General features: G+C 35.7%; 1 protein-coding gene across 1 annotated transcript; it reads left to right on the top strand.

Annotated features, from left to right (window-relative positions):
• The first annotated feature begins 10,238 nt into the window (after positions 1 to 10,238).
• LOC117426483 (cyclin-dependent kinase 5 activator 1-like) lies at positions 10,239 to 13,613 on the top strand. The gene has a single exon (XM_034044077.3). It carries the CDS (start codon positions 10,529 to 10,531, stop codon positions 11,498 to 11,500), a length of 972 nt encoding a protein of 323 aa, XP_033899968.3. The 5' UTR covers positions 10,239 to 10,528; the 3' UTR covers positions 11,501 to 13,613.
• Positions 13,614 to 26,269: the final 12,656 nt, after the last annotated feature.

Raw genomic sequence — 26,269 nt, 5'->3', positions numbered from 1 at the left:
GAAGCACTAACGGATAACGACATAGAACGTCTCTACAGCACTGAAACACTACGTTTAAAAAACCCCAACTGTACTGCTGAACCTCGTCTTCTTTAATATTAGCATCACAAGCATATCCATGTATTATAAAAAATAATAGATGGGCCTCTTCAGTGAGTTACAGGAAAACAATTCCATCTCGGGTTTCTGCGACAGTTTATAAATTACTCGACCTTAAGTCTTGTAATTTATGACATCACAGAAACCCTAGATGGAATTATTTTCCTGTAACTCACTGAAGACCATCTATTATTCTATCCATGAGAATATAATGAGTACTGTGTATGGCATTTTTACTGTGGTATAGTACTTTTCTGATTGATCAGCTTTGTTTTACAACATGATATGGTTGTGAATGTCCTTTTTTTGTGGCCTGAGGTCCTTTTACAGGATCACCCTTCAATAGTCCCTGGTCACGCTAGGGATGCAGACAGAGGTTTAAAAGGCTGTAATGATTTTCCTCTGTTTTTCGCTCCATTAAAGTTTGGCAGCAGGTGCAATCTGAAAAGCACTGCTCACAAACCTCTGTTTCCCAGACAAATCCTTTCTTTCTCTTTATTACTTCCAGAGGGAGTTTTTTTGTGGATTTTCTCTTTAATTTGACAAGTCATAGTGTTTAGCCATAGAGAGATGGAATGACATCATCCCCAGCATGGAACAGAGAGATGTTGGCCCTTTCCAACATGTGCTGTTGATTTTGGACCAGGTATTTGGCTGGGGCTGAGGCAGAGAAACAAGACTTCTCTCTCAGGCTGTTTGGGGGTAGCACATAGGAAAGAGGTGGGGGAGCTCCTCTGATATGAGTGCTTCTTTAACCACCTGTCGATAGGAATGCACTAACCTTGGCACACAGCTGGGAGATTAACTATGAATGCTCTTTAGTATTTTCCATGTATTAAAAAACAAAATGTTACAGTAGACATTTTTTAATGTTTGTGCAAATCAAATGTTATTTAAATGAGCAAGAACAGGCATTTGAGTACAGTAGTGTATTCACAAAGCACTTGTGTTCAGGTGAGTAAGCTGTTAATTAAAGATGAAACTGAGATCAAAATGGCACTGGTTCAGACATATCATTGGGTACCAAAGCCACATAAACAATGCTTCCCTATCAACATTATTTTATTGTTTTCAGGGTGGCTTAAGAATTATTCTCCTTGCTTGTTAGAAAATAAATTGCCACACAACTACTGTATACCAGTCTTGAAACTGCTTCTCAAGCCTGAATGTTGTACTCATTATTATATATGTATAGCTCTCCAGGTTTGGTTTGTTCTGTGGTTACAAAACATGATGCGATGCAAGGTTAAACTGGAGACACCTCTGTCATTTGATGTGGCCCTCAATACTGTAACTACTGTATGTTGAATTTATTTACTATACAAATATGTATTCTTTAGGTCACATATACTGTGGTACTCAACTGGAAATCTCCTGACAACAGAAGTGACAAGAGGGTTACACTGAAACACAGGAGAAAATGAAACAGAAGGAGAATGGAATACAGGAGCTGAGAACATAAGAACTTAAGAAAAAAAATATGAATGAGAGGAGGCCATTTGTCCCACTAATGTTGATCACATTCCTAGTAGCTAAATAACCTCAAAATGTGTTAAGTTTTAAAAGATCCCAGTGATTCAGCATCAACAACATGGCTAGGTAACCCATTCCATTCCATACCCTCCCCACTCTTTGTGTACAGAAGTATCTTCAGCCCTCAGCCCTAAGTCTATTGTATCTCCACTTAATTTCCCACTGTGTCCTCTAGTCCTGGTTTCTTTGATGTGCTAGAGGGAAAAGAACAAAAACACAACCTAGCCATTCACATAACAAGTCATACACAGTACACAGTATACCATTTATTTATTTTGTTTCAGTCACTTCTCTGATAGACAACTGCTGTTATAGATTCTTGAAAATCAGTCTATATGAGTTTTGCCCCTGAAAACAGTTCCTGAAAGCTCTGTTGGACACAGCTGTTATCCCCAATTTTAGCAGAAAAAAGTTTGACTGATGAGAGACGCCTACATATAAAGCAAACCGACCTGTATCTACCATGTGTATGTTGAGAAATCATTAAAACCTTGTATAACAATCTTGTACAGTACTGTATGTAGGTGTGTGAAACACTCATGGCACAGGAATCAAAACAGTTCAAACTGGAATACACATTGCACGTTGTAATGAAGCGTGGAATATTTTTCCGGTGGCAGTCGGAGTGAGTTTCCCAGGCCTGCAAGAGGAAGAAGGTTTATTTTGGGAAAACGGTGGGTAGCGTTCCTTCAAAGGCAGAGACGATGACAACGGGAGTGGTGTTTAATACATTTATCTCCAGGGCTGCCTTTCATGAACCGCTTTCTTCAAATATAATCAGGGATTTGTCTGTTTATCCTGGCAGCAACGGAGCATTAAACACAACCCTGTCTCAATGTACAGGACCAGCACTGTCTGCTGATATAAACCAGTTATCACTCCGCGATACTGTACCACAAGCAAGGCAGACACAGCAGCAACAGTATTAGCAGTATCAGAAACGCAGGCAACAGCACCATCTATTGATAAAAATGAATTTTACCCACGCTGATTCAACACTGTCTAATTAAAGTGGAAAGGGCACCTGCAAGGCTATCAACGACAGCAGCTGTACAGTATCTTTCATAAATCAAACTGCATCATTTCTGTAGTTAAGTCAGCTACTAATTAAAAATCTCACAACTGTTATATTTGACTTTTCGTACTGTATTTGCTCTTTGAGGTCCTTTGAATCCTGTGGTAAAATAAAAAATCTAAAAAAATAAAACATGAACTTTTGTAAGCGAGTGAATTACATTTGTGAGGTGAAATATTTCAAAGGCCATGAATTGATTAACAGATGGAAGCTTGTTATAATTTATAACACAACACAAACTGATGCACCAGCAGTCGAAGAATTAGAAAAAGTGAACATTGTGATTCCACCTGTCAGTCTAGCAAAATTTGAAAAAGAAAATATTAAGCAGCTGAAAACATATTTTAATATTTTCTTTCACCCCCAAAAAGCAGATACTCCTTAGAAATACCAGCTGTACACAGCAGCATATCAGTGAAGTGCTGTCAGATGCTATTTTTGTTGGGGAGCTGTCAGTGTCTATAATTGCAAGCTGAGTTGTAGTGAGCAGCTTGTCAGGAGATACCTCCCTTGGTTTCTACATGAATTCTTAATTATAGCTACAAGATTATTGGATTTTTTTTCTCACAGCTAAATAAAGTACTAGATACCAGTTCTAAATGATTTTTGGCCAGAAAGATTTGAGCAGCATCTAGTATGCCACCAAATGTGAATCTGAAACTAAAGTTCTAGAGACAAACTATGGTAGTATGTGTATTAGGGTTAAGATGAGAATGAAAGTATTAACTTAATAATATAATAAAGCAAATTGAATTAAAACTGGTGTCTAATCCCAGTGGGACCTCCTCACTTCACCTCATGGAAGGAATAACTCTATGCACCTCACTGTCTCCATTACATGGTTAATGTATGAGAGTGTTTAGGTTGGTGAAAAATGTTTAAATAAGAATTTAGCCCAGTAAAAATCATAAGAACTCAGTGTGAGTCACACAGCATGCAGAATCAAGGCTGGGTAAAATATTATTTTGTGTTGTCTACAACAAACACAAGTTATTATTTTGTTTATTTAGCAGACGCCTTTATTCAAGGCAACTTACAGAGACTGGGGTGTGTGAACTATGCATCAGCTGCAGAGTCACTTACAATTACGTCTCACCCGAAAGACGGAGCACAGGAAGGTTAAGTGCCTTGCTCAAGGTCACACAGTGAGTCAGTGAGTGAGCTGGGATTGGACCACCTGCTTAAAAGCCCTTTTCTTTAACAACTGGACCACACACCCTCCTATTATTGGATTATGTTTTGGAGCCGAAAACACTGCCTTTTTGAAGTTTTAAGTAGACTTCAAAAAGAATTGTTCACATTCTTGTAGCCTCAGGCGAACATTTCAAAACTCCCAAATATTTGTCCACAAGTCAGAATATCATACCAATTATTGTAATACTTATTTTGTATTACTAAGTCCGGCAGAATTGATTTGGCAGCTTCAGTGGTGTCCATTATCAATCAATTCATTATATGTCCATTACTAAAATAAAGGTTGAGGTACACTGATTCTGAAAATGCATGTAAGATAACATAACATACTTTGTAAACACTACTTGCCAACAAGTATTTGAAAACCCTGTCTACCCTGTGTACTGATCTCCTAAAAAAAACCTCCTGTTGAAACAATCCCCTTTTTTCAGAAGGTTTTCAAAGTGACCAGTCCTGAAATATGAAAACCTGTCTGTGACCTGAATATTACTCTCTTTTTTCACATGTCATATTTTTCATTTCTGTTCAAGCTCTTATCTGAGTTTTTTCCCACAGCTGCAGTCTTATTTGCTGACGATCTCTGATCTCTACAGCCGTCCACCTGGTTCTGAACTCAGAGCAAAACCTCTGCTGAATAGAATGATGGACAATGTTACGATAAGCACAGCAATACAATCTTTTTTCTTTTTTTCTTTTGAAAAGACATCTTCATTTCTCAAAAGTCATATTCGACAGTTATTAGTTTGCAGCTGTGCAAGTTTTCTGTTTTGAAGGTGAAGTTGCTTTTAATAATAATAATAATAATAATAATAATAATAATAATAATAAAACTGTTATTAATTGATGTTATACTGTTACAAAAAACTGTTCCTGGGGATACTATATGAAACTATATGGTGTCTGGTAAATCCCCTCGGAATCAAATGGTTCTATATAGAATTTTAGCATTTTCTAAAAGTGTACTATGCCATAATACAGGGTTTTATTCCCGGGGGGGGGGGGGGGGGGGGGGGCAAACAGTGGTACAAAATACTCTCTCTCTCTCTCTCGCTCTCTCTCGCTCTCTCGCTCTCTCTCGCTCTCTCTCTCAGCCGAATAAATGTAAGCACATTGTTTGAAACTACAGGTAGATCTAATTGCTATTTCAGCAATGCCGTTTACTGCAGTAACCACATGACAATTTGAGATCATTCATAAGGGACTGGCTTGGGAAGAACCCTTAGTAAAAGTACTGAGGTACTCCATTGTACTACAGGCCATTCTCTCTGTTTAAATGTACAAATAAAGCAGTTGGTGTTAGACTGACAGCTGATTGGAACACTACTACCTCACAGTTCTATATGTATTATAGCAGGCAATGTGTATTACATGTATTATAGCATGATTTTACAAACACAGAAGGGATACTTATGTCCTCTTATTTCAGTCCTAACTCCAACAACAAAATGCTGACAAATTGGGTAAATGGCTACCTTTAATATGAAAAGCTTTTCCTGTAGTAACAGCTGGGTAGGTATAATTGACGTTTGTTCTGTGATTAAATTGTTGGCATTGGTACGTGAGTTGAAAGGAGCATTCTGTCATTATGGTGAATATTACATAGATAGAGGCCTTTGGTTCTATTATTTCACTGACAGAGAGCTGGGATTATTAAATATCAGGCTGAAGTGATGAAGGCCACTGCTGACAGGACTGCTCAGCAGCCACGCGACCATCACAATTACTCAGTGCTGAGAAATACTGTACATGAGGGTTGCGAAGTGTGCCACCTACTGTCTTCTTTCAAAATAACAGGATGTTGTTAGTGAGCTGTAACACAGCATGGAAATATTAGCCAGATATTATTTTTGTTATTGGCAACAAAGCTCAAGCTGTAGATAAGATCGTCATCTATTTATTTTTTTTCAGCTTTTTTTTATTTTACTGACGTGAAAGAAAGAATACTATTTGAAATCCCTAAATTTGTATAAAGCTTTAATCGCTATTTATTTTAAAGCACATCATTTTTCATCAATTTGCTATGTTTTTGTTTCTTACACTGTTTTTTAAATGCATAAAAAGCTGGGAATATTAGTACATTTTTTGTATTTGTTTTTAAAGGGTAAGTAGGTTCGAATGTCATTTTAATAGCTTTATTTTACATTTCCTTTACTGCAGGATATTATGGGGTTTGCGATCATGTTCAGTGGTTCTGGGTTCTGAGCCCCACCTGCTCTACATATAGACAGTTTGTCACATGATTTGAATGGAACGCGGAAGACTTTTCAGTCCCTGCACTTAGGATTCTCCAGATAAGCCCATAGTTGGTGCAAAGCCAGGTAAAGGCAGATTTAGAGAACAATTATAATATCTAAATACTGGAATAACAGAACCCAAACCACTCCGAATGGTTGCAAACACTGTAACATAGTAAGGCAAATATAAAGAAGCACTCTCAGTTAAAAAAATATGCAGTAATAATAATACTGCACTGACATAGAATGACCAGGAGATGGAGCTACAGAACCATTAACTTATTTTGCAAAGAAGTGCATTTGTAGATACGGTCCAAGTCATCCCATGAAATCCTGCAAAATATAATTATTTATTATTATTATTATTTATTTCTTAGCAGACACCCTTATCCGGGGTGATTTACAATTACAATAATGTTAGTTCATATTAGGAATATACAGTACTGCAGCTAATCCAGACTTAAGCACAGTAACACATAGCTGATGTAACCAATTTCATCAACAAAGGATAATCAAACTGCAGAGAAATACAATAGTTTAAAGATCAGGATCACATAAATAGAGGTAAAACACCTACACAGGTCATAAGCCTTTTGACACAATGTCCTTCAGGAACACAGCCCTTAATAATACTGTAGATTTAGAGGGATTGTGCTGGCCAAGGGAGATGTCTTAAGTCTCTCACATTCGCCCCACAGACAGTACCAATACCATGGTTGCATTATCATCTCGAAAAGAGATAATTCAGCATTGTGGGTGAACTTGATCAGCAACAATGTTCAGGTACACACAGCCTTCAGCCTTCCAAGGGAATCAAAGGACCAAGTCTAATTTGCATGCCACAATGTCTAGGATTATTTAGAAAATAACAAAGGATATGTGGTTTGGAGCTGATCGAGTGTTTTGGAGCTGATCGGTGTTAGTGGAGTGTGTCACAGGCTTAAATCATGTTTTATCCTATCAGGCATTGTCCTCTAATTGTTCTGCCTGCTGTATTAAATTGTGTCCAATTTCACACTGGTTAACTTGGATATCCCTAGGTCTCTTAACTGGGACCTTGCTGTTTTAGCTAATCTTATTCTTCATTAACATGGTGTGTCATAATCACTTACACTGACAGTATCAAACTAATAATGCTGGTAGCTGAGCACATTTTTATAGCATTGTTCCAGCCTTCAGTTTGAAAGGCCTTCAAACTGTATTAAAAAAATGCAAATGCAGTGAGAGCTGAAATGCAAATGTTGAACCTTTTGTAACCGATTATCATAATAAAATAGTAATTATTTGAATATGACAAGAGACAGACTAGCATTAACTCTAAATGACAACCTAAAGATCATTTTTAAATATTATTTATTCCATAACGTCAGGCCACAGCGATAGAATGTTATGGGCATGCATAGGCATTATTTAATTAAAAAAAGAGCGAAGACAAGCAGGAAATGTGTTTGAGAGTTTGTAGTGTAAATACGTTCTACTGCTTCTCTGACTCTGTCTTCAACACTTTTTTTACTTGTATTATTTCCATGTTAATGTTAATGCTCCTAAATTCTTATGCCCCATTCCACAGTACGTGTGTTACAGCAACATTAAGGTGGCTCTGGAAATCACTCTGGAGTTTTAAAAAAAATAGAATTAAGAAAATGTTCCTTTAGGAAGCTTTTGGCTATAGAACTTTAAAAATGCGTGTTACGCTAAGTTTTTAGCCTACATTACAATGCAGGAGGGTGTGCTCCAAACTGGAACATGCTTAACGTGGAATGGGCTTCATACAGTGTAAACTGTTTTTAGAACAGGGTGCCACTTTGGACAAATGGCCGTGTATGCCTAGGCCTGGTCAGTAGAACTGCCTCATACTGCAATCCAACCATGGAAGACCATTCAGAAATGCTGAATGACTGATCTGCACAGCTGGGTGTGTTGCATATTTGGTTCAGATAAATAGGCTGTTTAGATAAAGATTATGTTCCAAATTGATTATTTTAACCAACAGCACAGCACAATGCAGAGTAGGAGTAGACCCCTTTTCAGTGTTTAATAACCTGATGGGCCATGCCATCACCCAAATGAGATCCAAACCACACAATACCATCAACCACCTGTAGTTTTTTTTTCTGGGTTCAGATGGAATGAGGTCAAATTGAACGTCACAGAAACATTATTTTGTCCATCCTAGAACGTTCTTAATTATCTACAAAGAAAACCTTCAAGAATCTAAATGATAGTTTATAATCAATAAATGATGATCATAGATTACATTATAGTTAGTTACCAATATTCCATTTGCCCTTATTGTGTTTTGTAAAATGTCTCACTACTTATTTTGTAGCATGTTGAATGGATCCATGGAATTAACAATCCTAACTAAATACCCTGATGCTATTGTATTCTGTAAACAGTTTGTTTTAATATAATCTTTATTGTGGTAGGTTATATCCCCTCATTGATGTATTGTGTTTTGCATCTCCCTTCTTATGTTATTTAAAAGGTCTTTTACTTTTCAAACAGCTCCTGTCAACACATCAATAAAAAGTGCCAATACAGTGCAGGATTCCTTTCAAGATAATTACATGTACTTTTGTAAGCATTTTATAACATACCTGTGTTCTTGTACTTTTTAATAATGGTACCCAATTCTTTAATTCACATTTGAAATGTTCAGAATACACCTAGTCTTCCCATCTATGTAGGTGAATGGCATAGGGATACATGTCTGTACATAGTGGGGAATGGTAACCGTTCTGGGATGTCTAGTGTTAGGCATTCTTAATGTCTTTCTCAGCTGTAGTGAAGTTCCTTGTAGCATTCCTGCCATCACACACAACATAATCATGTGGCTCTCAAGCGGTTGGACAAGAAATAAGAGTGAACTACAAAATGTAGCTGCAGTTTCCTGTTACAAGTCAGCTACTATCATGATGGGCGACAGCAGATAAAAACCTGAAAAACCTTTATAAGAGGGATAAGAGGTTGGAAGGTTCTTCAATAGACCGTTTTTATTATTATTTTTTTAAATGCCCTGTAGCTTAATATGTGTTTCTAAAATTCCTTGAAACAACATGGCGAAAGACAAATGACAGAAGTCAAGGTGATTACTGTACAGTCTACGTCAAGACTACCATAAACCTCATCAGGTACTGTAATCTTTTAAGAAGGGGACATTATTTATTCTTGACTTGAGAGTGGACATGTGAACGCATTGTGCGTTTCCAGCAGGTAGGTCAACAAAATAATAAGGAATTTTATACAACTGCGGGGTAAAAATGCATCAAGTAACATAGACACTTTGTTGTTGTTAGGGTAATAAAAAGGTGAAAAAAAAGATAAATGCTTATTACACAGACATTTTTGTTTGATAATGTCATCATTTAAACATTACTTTAGACCACAGTGGCTAGTTTTAAGTTAAAACAAGATGATATGATATATATATATAGAATACTAGGAAACAAACACATTTGATGAAACAGCTGAAATAAACAAGAGGAAGCTATTTATTTATTTATGTATGAAATAAATCTACACAGCTACCTGGTGTCTCTACTGATCAGTCATTATGAGGTTCTCACAGCAATGCAACACCCTAGCTCACTTCATGATACTGTGTACACTTCATGTGTGCAGCTCAGTCATTTTTAAGGAAAATGGTAGTTACCAGATTAAAAGAGGTTTACTATAAACCATGATGCTCAGTGGTATAATTCATTTTCTATATGTTAAAAATACATTAGGAAAAGGGCCATTTGGAAGCACAAGACAGCCATAAATAACAACTGACAATATTACCTCATTAAATATTCATAATATTTAAAGAAATGAAAACGGTGTAGCAATAGTTTCACAAATATCCACTTCTCATGGTAGATTAAAGCAAAATAAAGACAAGCTTTCTAAAATAGAATTGTATGTTCGGCCGTGTTATTCTAAAAATGGTTTGCTGTAATGTTGGAATATGGTGTGGAAAATGCTGTTTATGATTGGTACAGGGGGCTGTCAATCCTAACATATCTTCTTCAGGTTGGCTGACTGATTACACTATAACGGCTAATCCCATTTTGCGGGTTTACGATGATTGTTTTTGCTTTGCAACGAGTACAACAGACCAGCCCCTTTCTCTCACCGTCTGAAGCTGGGGGTTTGTCTGGCTGGAGCAGAAGGAGTGGCTGAGAGCGCCACATCTCCTGTCTGAATCTCAGCTGCACTTTGACTTTGGTTTCCCGCAGTCCCTCCCCACTGTATCTGCAGTGGACTAATTCATGTTCAATGGAATTGAATCTCAGGGTCTGACACTAAATCGTTTCTATTTTTACAGGCTGATCGTCCTTCTAAGAAGTAAGCAAAACAACAGAAAGAGCACTATCAGTTTGCTGGGTGTTAGCTAATAACAGAAACGATGGGCACTGTACTCTCTTTATCTCCGAGAACGGGTAAGGGAGGGATACTGGATGAGAAGCAGGACGGGGGTTACTCGGCTATCCCCAACAGCAAAAATGGCAAACCGGAGAAAAGCCTGAAGCGACATTCAGTGATAATTTCAGCCCTTACGTGGAAGAGGCTCGTGGCTGCCACGGCCAAGAAGAAAAGTGCCAAGAAGGTTAACCCGAATCCTCCACCTTCGCAGGTCAACAACAACACAGTCGAGCAGCTGAACAACGAAAATGTAATAAAATCACAGCAGCAACCCAGTCCAGATCGGAAAGGTTCGCATCGGGACCAGAAACCTGGACCACTCGCGGTTCCGGTACCCACTGTCCCTAACCAGAGCCTACAGACGAATCAAACTCAGAACGTAATACAAAATGGCAAACAGTTGATCTCGGTCCAAAAGCAGCCTAGTAAATCCGTGATCTCACCAAGACGAGTGATTGTTCAAGCATCAACCGGAGAGCTGTTGCGCTGCCTAGGCGAGTTTATGTGCCGAAGATGCTACAAACTGAAGGAGCTGAGCCCCAACGAGATCATCCTATGGTTCCGAAATGTGGACCGATCCCTACTTATTCAGGGCTGGCAGGACCAGGGCTTCATAACCCCTGCTAACCTGGTGTTCGTCTATTTACTTTGCAGAGATGCTGTAAGCGACGAAATCGCCAGTGAATATGAACTTCAAGCCACCTTTCTGACCTGCCTCTACTTGGCTTACTCGTACATGGGTAACGAGATTTCTTACCCACTAAAACCCTTTCTAGTGGAGACCAACAAGGAGGTGTTCTGGGAGCGATGCCTGCAGGTCATTGACAAAATGAGTGCCAACATGCTGATGATCAATTCCGATCCGCATTTCTTCACTCAGGTGTTCCAGGACCTGAAAAATGAAGGGGAAACCAGGGAAGCGAATGGACATTGGACTATCAATCTTGACCGTTAAAAAAAAGACAGATTTAAAAACAAAATGGACAGCGTAGATTTTTTTTTTCACCTCCGAGTAAAACGACGGTGATCGGGACTGTGGGGTAAAGGGTTATAATGAAAAGTAATGTGCACTAGAGCCTGTGGATCAAAATAGATAGAGGTATCCTTTTAGTGATAAGAGATATTTCGTGTTGTATATCAGTGTAAAATAAATACCCTTTATGCTACTGTGAATCACAGTACACTGGGAGATATCCGGGAAGGAGTGGTTAAACAAATGCATGCCTAAGGTGTATTCTAAATGTTCTTTCATTGTGGCTTTAAAATGGATGTTAACGCAGAGCTGCAGTGTAGCAACCAACATGTTAGCTAGTGTGTCAATGTTTTAGATTATTTATTTATATATTTATTTCATTTGGGGAGGGGGGACGGAATGATAGCGAGCAGTGTTCATCTTCGGAATTGAAAAGGGAGCTACCCAAGGTGCTGGCCTTTAACAGACGTATTGCACATTACTAAACCTCATACTGTCTATTTGAATGTACGATTTTACAACAAAGTGTTACTACACCGTCCAATGTGCCAATACTGTTGAAATGTATAAAACGTATTGTTTTATATTGTATATTAAAAAAAAAAAACGATATACAAAATAATGAGACCCGAGAGTGAGTTATTTGTTATGTATGGATTTTTGGTGGGAAATTAACAAAATTATCCTCATTAATGATATTGTCTTTGTTTCAGTACAATCGAGCTGTACTGAATCAACAAATTGCATTTGCCCTTTTCCCATGTGCACTGGTCACTAATGGCATATTTGGCAGTGCATCGTATATTTTAATGGAATGGGCTACTCTTGAGATTTGATTTGTGTTCATTATATAAGTATAGGATATGTTTTTGTTCAGAACGCTATAGATTGGTTTTAAGACAAACTTTACTATTGAAAGAACAACTATTTAACGCAGCAATACTGTGCTTTACTGTTTACAAGTTTAGTCGTGTTTCGACAAAATAAAGTTACTTTACTCCAATAAGAAGAAGAAGAAGAAGAAGAAGAAGAAGAAGAAGAAGAAGAAGAAGAAGAAGAAGAAGAAGAATGTATTAGTAAAGTGTTTACCTGAAACCTGAAACAACATAAAGCATTAGTGTAAGTTAGTGTAAGTATGTCCTTCTAATTTCAACAGTTGGGACAGCAATAGTTCATCCGCTTTGTAAAGCTTATCCTTTAATGCAATCAGTAAAAGTCATCATTTATTTCTAAAGATACATGGGTTTACTAACTATTGGGCTGAACTCAAGTACTGGCTACATTAGGTTGTCAGCCAACAGTGTAGCTAAAAAAAAGTACAAAATTAAATTAAATTGAAAAAAAAGATCATACATGTATAATTTAGCTTGCTTTCTAAACTCGTTTGGAAGGATACATAAAGTTAATAATATCATATCTTTCTGAATTCATGCATTCGTTTTTTTTAAGGCCGTCCTTGAAACGTGTACTCCTCTTCGCTTCTGTCGCTGACCGTGGTGCTGAAATGACCCTCGTGCATGTCGATCCGAGCATCTGATTCATAAACAGGTATCACGTGCTTTTCAGAGCACAGCAAGAAAAATAAAGAAAAGTCCATTTAGCTTGGAGTCCCAACACTCAAAAATGTACATCTGTATTATAATGTGGTTTGTCAACATTTTTGTGAGGTACTGGTATATGACTCAGAGTACAGTAAATGGCATAATAGCGGGTTCACAATCCTTTCCATTTTTTCTAATACTGTATGATTAGTTGCCTTCATTTAAACTCTGTTTCCAAGGTAAAAGAATAATAACAATGTCCATGTGATTTTTCTTCCTAATAATTCGAAATTCATCAACATGCTAATGCTTATGTTGTATTACCATTTTAGTTGCATCAAAAAAGCACTATAAACAAAGTTTTCTTATTCAGCAGTCATTTGTATTATTATTATTATTATTATTATTATTATTATTATTATTATTATTATTTGTTTATGTATTTATTGTAGTATGTTCTTGTTACTAATGTAAAGTCAGGAGTACAATTTATATGATTAATTATGTGTAAATTGTACCTGCAATTTAATTATTTGTAATAAAACAATCATTTTGATTAATGTAAAGGTTCTTGGCTATATAATAATCGAAAACAATCTTGAAAAATTGTTATTTCTATTTATTAGTTTATTTAGCAGACGACTTTATCCAAGGCGACTTACAGAGACTAGGGTGTGTGAACTATGTACCAGCTGCAGAGTCACTTACAATTACGTCTCAACTGAAAGACCAAGCATAAGGAGGTTATGTGACTTGCTCAGGGTCACACAATGAGTCAGTGGCTGAAGTGGGATTTGAACCGAGTTCGTCCTGGTTACAAGCCCATTTCTTTAACCACTGGACCACACAGCCTATTGATTTTGACATGGAGAAGCACAACACGTGCTTTTGTAAACCTGCAGTGAGCCCTAACATATATGACTATACACAGTTCGCTAATTAATATTGTACATGTATTGTTAATGCCACACATAGAATGAGTAAATCAGCACGTGTATTTATACCCACTTTAATTGGCCTCCAAGGACAGCCGCACATTGGAAGATTGCATGTGGAGTCGCGTCTTCGCCATTTAAAATATCAAATCATGCAGTTATTCCTGTTTCTAGGTCATTCATGACTATTGCATGGTTCCATTCAGGCTGCATATCTCTATACACTAAAAGTTTGACGTTAGAAATCCTACAGAAATTATTAATAAAGGACATGGCACACGGTATGTGTGTTCTTATACCTGATTGGCTGGAATTTGGTGCAGTCTGTTAGAGCTGTCACTCAATGACTGAGAGCTGCAGAGCTCTGGGATGCTGGGTCAGAGGAATTTATAATCCAATACTGCAGAAGCATTTCTGTTGTAACCATAGCAACCGATATATTACTGAGTGTGCATCTCACTCAGCAACTGTAGGCTAGATTAATGTATAATGAAATACTGCAGAGGCATACCTTATAACAGTAACAATATAAATGTTCTATGCATATCTTTGCAGTCACAGCCATTCAGCAATTGCACAAATGTGTATATATTCAAAGACAAATAGTGCCTATAATTGTCTTGCTGTATTTCAACATTTATTGAGACACTGAGGTTGATTTCTCAATACAACACATACTGTATGTTGTGATGTCATTTTAAATCAATCCGAAATGTACACTGCCTACCAGGTTTGCTGATTGTCCTGCCTTCTCTATGCAATTCAAATATATATTCCCTAAGAGGTTGTATGCTGTTAAAATATGTTCTAAGTGCTATTTTCTGTAGTGGCCAGTCAATCATTACTAACTTGTCTACTACCAAAAGCAAATCCTGTTAAAAACCTTTAAATCATTCTTAACGTCACATTTGTCAGATTGCAGCAATGCACCAGAAGTGAACACAGACAGCAGTACTGTAAGGGTATGTATGTCTATATATAGTGTTTGGAAATGTATCATTTTTGGTGATGACAATCAGCTCAACAAAGTATTCAGTGTTTCTCAAAATATTTTGTTATCAGAAAGAACAGAACCAGTTGACATGTTACGTGATTGACCGTGTGAGGTTAGATGTTAACTCAGTAGATGAAAATAGATTGAGAGGGACATGAATGCGGGCGCCTAACTCAAACTATCTGTATTCAGGGCTTGAACTGCAGAAGGGAAATTTTTATTTTTTTTGGAAACTAACCAAGTAAAATGAAAACATTACACACTTCTAGCATTGTCACTTTATGTTTTGTAAGAATTTTGAAAAACAAAAATGTTGGACGTCCAGAGATGTATTGCTGAAACACTGCAGCTACTGTATGATACAAATATATGTAAGTATTAATGTATGTATGTATGTATGTATGTATGTATGTAAAATAATCCACTGAAAGTCTGCCACGCTCCATTTTTGTCACATAGCAAAAACTAGCAAGTAGACATATTCTATTTCCCATGGTTATTGAACTCTGAATAACAATCTCAGACAGTAATATGCTTCAATATATAACCCTCTCAAAGATCATTTAAACAATGTGCAATTAGAGTTGGGGGTTCTGCTTACGTCATTATGTGTATTCATTGTCCTGAGTTTCTTTTATGTTGTGAGCTGTCTCAAAAATGGGAATCCAAATGGGCTACCAAATTATACAGCAAAAATAGCAACAGAAGAAACAGTCATCACTCAGCCCACCATTGAGTATAAAAATACTGAATGGTTGTTATGGAGATACCTGGGAAGGACACAGCTGGATGCAAGTCTCAAGAACCATTCAGGAGCACAAACAATGGCTGGAAGTGAAACATGTTTCCTTTCAAACAATACCTCTCTACCTGTTATAAAAAAGACTACTGGATGACTCACAGGTTTTGTTTTTATACATATATACATTATAACTCTGCAGTACTCTTATAATCAATATGCTTAAGTTTACGGTAGTTCTTTTTTCTTAAAGAAACACACATTCCTGATAATTCCTAATATATTGATTCAAGGCACATATAAATGCAGGGTATGTATATATAACATTTATTGGTTCCCCTGGATATGTTTCACTAATGCTGTGTGAATACAACTTTAGTATTAAAAAAAGAAATATAAACTGTTTGTCACATTGCCAGAGGACATAAATTGACATATAAGTCATACTTTAAGCTTTATAAATACAAAATTCACCAAACATGGAAAATACTTGTGCTGGGGGTTACTACACAGAGATTTACTGTACACCTTACAGGAGCTATTCATAATTCCAGAGTATATGCCAGCTACCAGTAAATGAGCTATAGTATATGTAGTTGTGTAGTTATTAGATCAGTAATCAAATATTTCATACAATATGCCTGGCAGTGTAATATAAGACTTCAGTTCCATTGTTATACGGTATACAGTATACACAAATAAATGGGCCAGATTTACCTAGCATTTGCTCCAGTGCAAACGTTCCAAGTGAAATACAAAAGTGCGGATGTTTCAGAATTAGAGATAGACCATTTCAAATATTAATTCAAGGTCTATACACAATAGGTTTCTTAATGTGACCTGTATACTGTGCGAAATAAATATTAGAGAACATATTCAAATTGAGCTGCATCCCTTTGCCTGAAACTTTGTAATTTGCACAACATTTTGTTCCTGTCCACCATGACGGTAAACCTGAAACTAAAAGACATGTTCTATAATAAAGTTTTTATTTCCCCCATGGTGCCGTATTCATGAATCACCCCGCATAGTGTATGTGCAGACTGCTTGTAGGCAGAAGATCTGGAACACACAGGGGGCGATTAGGGGTGTTGCTTACTAATAATAACCTGTGAATAATCTCTCCCACAAGGTAATTTTAGGAATTCTATTTAGCGCTAATGCAAAAGACTTATCTGTAAATATATACAGGCTTCTATTCAGCTTAAAGAGTCTGGGATGAACTGGTAAACTCAGGCTGAAGAGCAAAGTGTCAGTGGTCCACATTGCTGAATGTGTTCAATCTGCATGAAAGGCAGCTCTAAATGTTTCAGTACTTCTACTATGAGTCTAAACATGTTTTGGGGATGTATGGGTGCTTCTTGTCTGCCTGTACAGTACAGTCACTTTTACTTTTATTTATTTAGAGAGAGAACCACAAATCCAATTGTGATGAAACTTGCTAATGACATTCTTTAGCACAAGTTATTGAGAGTATCTGAATCTGGGGGTACATGGAGGAGTTCTGTCTGTCCAACTACCCATCAGTCCTTACAACTGTATGCCACACTAACATTTTTATAGATATTTAGACCAGACAAAAAATGTCCTCAATATTTTTGACTCTTTGTTGTGTCAAATTGGATACCCACTACACTTTCTCTCTTCCTTATTTGACTTTCCTTATAAACACCAAAGAGAGCTAGTATAGACTGCTCTGCAGTGTTGGTGTATGTCTCACTGATGATAGTTATTTTGACTGTAAAGGGAATCTTGGCAATACAATAAGTATGTTTTCTATCAAAGCAGCTTCAGTCAACCCATGATTAATCTTATTAATAATAATATATGCTAGTTGTATCTGTCAAAAAAGAAAGTCTTTGTGGTCTAAATCTAATAGTTCCAGGACTCCACCCTAAAACATTGCAAATTGCATTAACAGCTATTTTATTTGGCAGTGCCTTGAAAAATCTGTGTGAGAAGAGTAAAAAATTAATTTCTGTAGGTGTGCATGAAGATCGAGATGCAGTGATGGGATAGTGCATTTGGAGTATTTTGTATGCTGAGTAGCTGAGGCGCTTGACTCTTCATCACTGTCACTGTATTTAATGTATTATGCATTGTTCCTCACTATCTTGTAAAGCACTTTGTGATGGTGGTCCACTATGAAAGGCGCTATATAAAATAAAGATTGATTGATTGATTGATTGATTGTCATCCTATGATTTATTGAGAAGGAAACAAAAAAAATTATTTAACGTGGGAATGGGAGTGCATGCATACAGATTTGATATAATAAACAAAACAAACTGAATTGATCTGAGGAAACTAACACTGCTTTCTCAGAGTTAAGCGTGTATTCACTGAATCACTGAACTCATTGAATATCTCAAAATGACAGAACAATTTTCAGTATTTGAAAATGCTATACCGAGACTACACTATCATAGTTTGTCATCTTGTAAACAGAACACATTGACAGACGTTTTGACAGAAATGCAGCTGTATATATAAATATACAGTAATGGTATATTTATCTCAAAAAAATAGTCAGTGTACTGTGTACATACAGTACAGTATGGATTAATCAAATGCATTTCTGTGGATGGCATGTACAATTTCATAGGAAATCGTTAAAAATATATGATAATACAAAATGAATGGGATTCTAGCTACTAAATATATTATTTACACATTCAGGTTGTGGTAAATCATGTGGCACCAGCATACCATAATGTTTGTACCGAAACAATATTCAGCCTATATTTAACCTTGGTTATGTAAGAATAACTATCTGTCTTTCTTGTTAGTTTTAAGTGTTTAAGTTTGCAGTTTTTGTTATGCTTGCCTATGTTTTTTTATGTTTCTACTATGCTCTACAATACATTGCTACTGTTTTAATATGGTATACCACAGTCAAATTAGTTTTTATGAGGGAGAGACAATAAAGTTTGTTGATCAAATGAGAAAGCAATTGAAATAATATTTATTGTATATATGGCATATTTCTAAATATGTAAGATGAAAAATGTATAAGTGTGAAAGGTGTTAATACCGTACTGATTTTGAAATAATTAAATGTGTGTTTCCTCTTCAGAACTGTGTTAAATGTTATCACTTGACCAAGTACAGTGGCACAGGCATTTGCAGCTGTTTGCACCAGGAGAATGCCCTGCATATGCTATTCACTTACATTTTTATATACAGTACACCAGTGATTTCTGAGCACATGCGTTGCCACACTTTTATACTGATAAAGAGCAAGTCTATTGACTAGTTTGTGCACATTCTAGTGCTGTTGTATAACAATGTTCTGCATCACGATGCAGTAAAACCATGAAGTACTACAATGAGTCATACTCACAGCAGAGCAACTTGAATTCTTTGAAGTGGCAGTACTTCAGTTGTCCATAAATTACTTTCCTCCACACTACAGTACATTGTTTAACAGGCATGTAGATGTATGTTATCCATGCTACCACTTTCAAAATATGCAAAAGGTGTATCATAAAATATATTCGATAGAACAACATTTTTAAATCAAGTATCTTCAAAACAGATCAAATATTTTACAATAATGAGTGTCTTCTACAAACAACCAAGAAGACCCAGCTAAATAGTGAGAAAACAAATATAGACGTTGAACCCAAATAAACTGACATTAGGCATACCCTAATAATCTAGCTTTGTAAAATGTCTTGGACATTTTATGCAACCTGATTGGCTTCCCAAAGTCATATGATTAAAAGAGAAAAGCAATGGTTCAGATCTAATTTCATTCGACTGATGAAAATCACAGTTTCTTAAGTGCAATAATCGGTAATAAGAGAAATCTCTTGTTCAAATAATGACACGATTCCATTATGAAATCGCTATTACCTAATTACATGCCGCAGCACTGCCATTATTCCTTAATATCATGTAAAAATATAAATAATTTGAATCCAAATCACTGCCAACATTGAGCAGATCTGCATTGCTGCTGCAGAAAGTTTAGTGAATCGCCATGCCTAGCAGGTGGTAAATGTACAGTAATTCTGTTCTTTTTTAATGTAATTTAGAGATCATTGGGATGGCTGGTTAGCAGTAGTCTATGGCAACTATTTTACACCTCCACTTTGTCTCATGCACACACATGCCCTCTGTATTCTCTCCTTCAGTGATTGTTCTCAGTTATTTTAGATTGGCCTTTCAGTCACTAAAGAAGGCCTCTATTAAAGGCTTAAACTCTCCACAGCATATTCTTGGTGGCTTTCTCTTGACATTTCAAACTAATTCCAGCTGCACTGCTCTTGGGGATGAGAAAGAAGGTAATGTACCCTGAAGAGCAAACCTTTCCCATACCATTAATATTTATTAAATATGACTTTGATTTCTAATATTAGCAGCCTCCTTCAGTCTCCAGAGATCGAAGGGTCATCATGCTGGTTTAGTTCAGAATACTATTCTTTATTGGAACTGGAAAGGTGGCCAGACATTCCTGGTCAAACAATCTTATAAAATGGCATCACCAACACTTTTATCCTCTTTATATTGACTAGATGAGACGAAGGTCATTTTCTAGTGTGCCCTTTATTCTTATATATAATCCAAAGCATGCTTATTGACTGTATTTTTAAAACATGTCAGCAAAAATAGATGCTGAAGCATCTATTTTCATTTAAGACATCATATTCCTATGAATTTTTAAATTTTTTAGAATTTTTATACTCTGCTCTATTTTCTGGCATGGAATGTAAGAAATATTTGTTTCTTGTTCAGCTTTTCAATTATCTTATATTTTCATTTCTGAGAGGTTGGTGAATATTCTTATCTTGTAACTAGGTCATTGTATGCAGCATTTAATAATTGCACACAGCTATCATAGGTGTGTTACATGGTACTTAAAATGTATTAAAATGTAATTCTATGGAAAGGTGGTTTTATACTGTTTAAATGCAGTACTGCAACTGCATATGGGATGTTCTTCTATAGAGGCTTAACACAGAATCCCTGCTCAAGTTCTGGTCATTCAAGAAACCTATATGGTTTGTTTTCAAGAAGCTGCATTAGAAATGTTCCTAATGAACAACAGTAGGATTAACAGTTTCTATCCACCTGACTTAAGCTCTGCTTATCAGCCGTTTCCAGCTTAATTACGTAACCCTCCCCAGAAGACTGCCCACACTCACATAACTGAAATAGATAGAGATGGGTGATTGTAATTTAAAAAAGAGAGCAGCTTAGGAGCTAAACTGGGATTTTTGTGTGGGTAGGTCTGTACAAAGAAGGGTCTACATATTATGTACCATTAGTTTGCTTCGGAAATGACAATAAAAAGCTCATCAACACTCTATTTTTCAACTTGTTTTTTTTTAACTGTGGATACAATATGGAAAAATTAAAGAAACTCAACAAGACACAGAGTATATCTGAGTCCTTTTATGACATGCACTCCTGTTTGATCATTTTAATTACATAATTTATGATGTTAAAATGGAAATATATAATATTAATGACTGCATTCAAGAATAGCCTTCTGTTGCTGTAAATGTCTGTCCCTCACCAGCCACATCAAAGGATCTTCTGGTTTCAGGTGCTAATTTTGATTCAAAATTCGAATGTTAAAAAAAAAAAAAAAAAAAAAATCCTGCCAGCAATTTAACAAGGCAGAATAACCATTATTGTTACATTCTATGATAAGTTTAACATAGAGAAAAAATGCATCTAAAAGCAAAATTAAATTAAACCAATGCTATTGAAGCAAGAGTGCTTTGTTATTAAATGCACAGGACTGCAATACAGTATGGGTGTGCTGTTCACATTACTACCAATAAATCAGAAGGGGTAGGCTGAATGTTGGAATATATTAAAACATATAAATATTTGGTTAGGTCAATTCACCTTATGTTAATATTTTTGCACTATCAAAAATACTTTTAGGCATTTCATTTTTCTGCTCAGCGTAAGTGTTCTTGTGCATTCCTGGTCCCCTTTTCAATTCCCTCTCCCATATACCTGCCACCTCTTTCTTTGCACAATGCACTTGTGTTTTGTTTGTTTTATTTTCAAGGTCATTAAATGACATATCAAATATACCTAGTGTGTCCACCACAATGCATTCTCGAGTTCTGAATTCATACCAATTCAGTGCTACTCAGCCCAGCTGGCTTCCTCAAGACAATAGAAACACCCACCACTACTGAGAAAAATCAGTCCTTGAGCAGAGGTTATACAACAAATCCATATTGGTTTTTTTTAATTGGATTCCTCCTCTGCTCTTATTGATGCCTGTTAACTTGTGTTATTGGCAGGATGCATCTTAAAATGATTACTGCTGTTGACTTGAATACTCAACCTTGAATATCAACTTATGAATACCCCACAGTACAGTCTACATAAGTAGTTTGTACTTATTTTATTTTAAAATATATTTTCAGGGTTATGCACAAGAAAGAGACCCATTTTATTATCTAAATACTGCAGCATTAAGAAAACCTCTTTTAGTGAAATGTTGTCTATTTCAGCTTGTAAAACACCAGGAAGGATATTTATTTTATTTGAAATTGAAATAAATGTATTTGCAATTGAAATATAAGACAACAACCCTCAGGATAGTCTTAAAATCTGCTAACACATAATCTGGATCATCAACTACAAATATTGATGCACAACATCAATTTAGATAACTATGTACAGATTAATCTTCAATATACTGAGTACTTACATTAATATTAACTGCAAAACAGTCTTAGTGGAATAATATCATTTGATAGGCAAGGTGCAGGCCATGCACTACCTCATCATCAGGACCAGACAACAGGCTTTATCTTTTCAGTGGGTGATTCACTGTGAGGATGGACTTCTCTGCAGTGCTGACACACCAAAGGATTGGGTTAACAAAGTCATCCTTGTTGCTATGGATTCTTTTACAAAGTAGCCAGATGCCTACTTGGTGAATTCCCTCATTGGGGTTTCTTCATCCAATGTAGGATCATGGTGGAGCTTAGCAATGACAAGTCCTGAAAATGAGATATTTTAAGTGATGTGCCAGAATTCTGGGAACCTGAAAACTCTCACCGCAGCCATCCACCCTCAGAGAGAAGTCAGTTAGCAAGTCGCTATGGGAATATATGGGAGGGCATACTGTAGGGAGATTCAGCTGGGTTCGCCACCATTTACGGTCAGAGTGGAAGAGCACAATTCACCTCCTGTATGGTTCCTTTATCTGAAAACAAATCCAACACTTGATGAGTCATTTCCATCTCCTTTGCTATAATGTAGCAGTTTAACCACAGCTTTCCAGGTTCTAATAGCATTCTGTGTCTGTTGGTACGCAGGCTGACATCAGCACCAGACCTCATTCCCAGGAGATAGTGTCATTTATATTCCAGTCACACACACACACACACTGTCTTTGTCAAGCTAATTACAATGTAAAACAATGCAAATTATATTCCTTTACTTATTATATTTACCATCTTAAGGCTACTGAATTCGATTTGTATCTGTTTTTCATCTCAGTATTTATTTTAACATTTATTCATGTTTGCACAGCAGGCACAGCTCATTCAATTCAAATGGATTAGGCTATTATGGCTGATATGTTTTGATGTAGAAAGTCACCGGCTAATCAAAGGATCATTTCAATTAAAAAAAAAAACAACAAAAAAAAAACCATATAAATATATTGGTTATTGACAATAAAGAATAACCCCAATCTGAATCCTTGTTATTTAGAAATGGGCAGTTGAGATATGTTAATAGTATCTACAGATTTTTAGAAGTGTGATGCTGTGAAATGTTGTACACAGAAACAAAATAGTTTGCATTCCTGTTAAATACCGTGTTTTAGCACAAATATGCAAATAAGGCAACACTTGTATGACAAGTATTTGTTTCTCTCAGGATGTATATGTAACAATAATAATAATAATAATAATAATAATAATAATAATAATAATAATAATAATAATAATAACAAAGACTCAATGTGCAGAATCCTTGGTTGTAATCATTGCTACTCTATTTGTTTCCATTTTTCATCTATAGTGCAGCAGCACCTCCTGGTGTCCAACTACACTAAGCAGCTACATACAATTTCAGTTCTGCATTTGTTCAGTACTGATACACCAATTTGAGCACATTCATTTATTTGTTTTGGATTTTCTAATACGGAAAGCCATTGATTTACTTAAGGTACCTATATTCTCTTTGTCAAGAACAATGCCGGTAAATTAAAATTAGGGCTGAGCGATTTATTATTATGAAGAACTTATAATAATAATAACACGAGAATGTGCTTTTAAGCGATGCCTTTCAGTTTAAGGGCTGCTGCATTATAATTCACCATCTTTAAATTCATTCATATTCACACTATAACCACCAGATGGCATTGCAAAATACATGTGCAGTTTGATTGATAGGTAGCTGACATAGGAAAATTACCATCCACACTTCTATTTCTAGGGCTTTTAGATAATTAGCCTGATTGATTGATTGATTGATTGATTGGCTGATTGATTGATTGATTGATGGACATGGTCTCCAGATTCATGTTTTGCTTAGAATGCATTAAAAACAATATGTGTCCTATTAAGAGAAAAATCCCTTATACAGTAAGTGCAAAAACCAATGATTTTTTTAATATATTAAATATTCATATTGATTCTAGGTTGTAAAATGCTCTCTGAAACACAGCATTATGCAGTGATGGTTACGGGAATCAAAGCTGCACAGATATATATATATATATATATCTTTGAGAATCTAGCACTGCGGAAATGGAGGCAAGCCTTTGGGATTATGAAGGCACAGTGTGCGGTCTAGACTTCCTGTGAGAATCCAGGCTCCAGTTTGTGAGCACAGTCACAGTAATAGACCTTCAATCAAACCTACAATGTGCAGGGGGTTCTGTGAGCTTGCAATAGGACCTCTTGCATTCTACTGAAAAATGTGCATTGTAGTTTGATTTATATTACTGTTGATAGTTGCTAATATCAATTTCCCAGATTATTTTGTCATTAAATCCATGTTTTTGATATGCTGTCAAAAGATTGTAGCACAGTGGCGTCCCTGACCCTAGAGATCTATTCCAGTCTAGATCTTTTTTTCTAAACAGGTCCTAAATTAGTTATTTGAATTAGCTACAGTGAGTGCTCTGTACTCCAAATACAGATTAAAGGAAGGAAAAAAAACTGGTTGAAACAAAAACCTGCAAAACCACTATAGCATGGCTCAATAAATATATTGAGTAATATGTCTCCGTTACGACTATTTTTGGACTACCGCAACTAAACAGAATAAATTAGTATGCTAAAAACTTTATTTTTATTTATTAGTGTTTAATCTGGGTCGTGACATACACATGTTTCAAAGACTAAGTAAATGTAAATAACATTTTTGAATGTGCTGACATAATTATTTAATGACGTTTATCCAAATCAAATAAGTTGATAATAAAGAGTAGTGCTTTCAAATAATGCTGGGCGTAAATGTTAAACTATATTGACTATACTTATTATTTTTAGTTTTCAGGCATAATGCTTATTTAGTATTTACTAATTTGTCTTTAATAGTATAATTAGTGCTTTGATATACATGTGGTCACTTCCAAAATTCAGCTCCTAATAGTAGAAATACTACAGCATGCAAGTAGCCCTAAATAAAATTATTTGTAATATTCAGAATTGTAAAAGATTGATATCACACAAAGAAGCTGTTTAAGCTGCATTCATGTTTAATAGTTTTACACAATGACAAGTACATACACATGAAACATATATAATACAATTATTATGAAGGCACAAACAAATTGAATTCTGTACATATCAGTACCATAAACTTTACTATAAGAATGCTGGCTCAGATTGTCTGATTCACTGTACTTGACTGCTTGATACAGTACATATATAGAATGCATTGAATAGCAAACATGCATATTAAAGTGAATATAGAAACAGATATATTAAAATTATAGACATGGTAGAATTTGTTCAACAAACAATATAATTTAACAATATTAAAATAAACATACAGTACTGTGAAACACAAAGCCTGCATGAAATACAATGCATATACTATTGGAAAAAAAAAAACCTAAAATGAAATGAAATTTGCACTTGATATATTATGACTTATGTTTAAATATGCATTACAAGTAAAGGGTCATATTTGTATAAATCTCAGATGATTTTTATGGGGGGTCGTCAACATTTTAATGTGATATATCATACTGGAAATAACACAAAAGTGTAATGTTTATTAGGGCTTTTTTATGTGCATACACTAGATGGCGATAGAACCTTTTTTGAAAAAAATTATAACTATAATAATAATGCCATGCTGGTTTCCACGTTTATCTACACATTAAATTACTCTGCTGCATCAACCCAATTTTCAATGCATGAGAGGCTTCACGTTGCTTATATATATATATATATATATATATATATATATATATATGTGTGTGTGTGTGTGTGTGTGTGTGTGTATATATATATATATCTATCTATATATATATATATATATATATATATATATATATATATATATATATATATATATATATGAATGACATGCTCC

The sequence above is a fragment of the Acipenser ruthenus genome, chromosome 11, assembly GCF_902713425.1.
Source record: "Acipenser ruthenus chromosome 11, fAciRut3.2 maternal haplotype, whole genome shotgun sequence".
NCBI classification, from domain to species: Eukaryota; Metazoa; Chordata; class Actinopteri; order Acipenseriformes; family Acipenseridae; genus Acipenser; species Acipenser ruthenus.
This window is presented reverse-complemented; position numbering and strand designations above follow the sequence as displayed.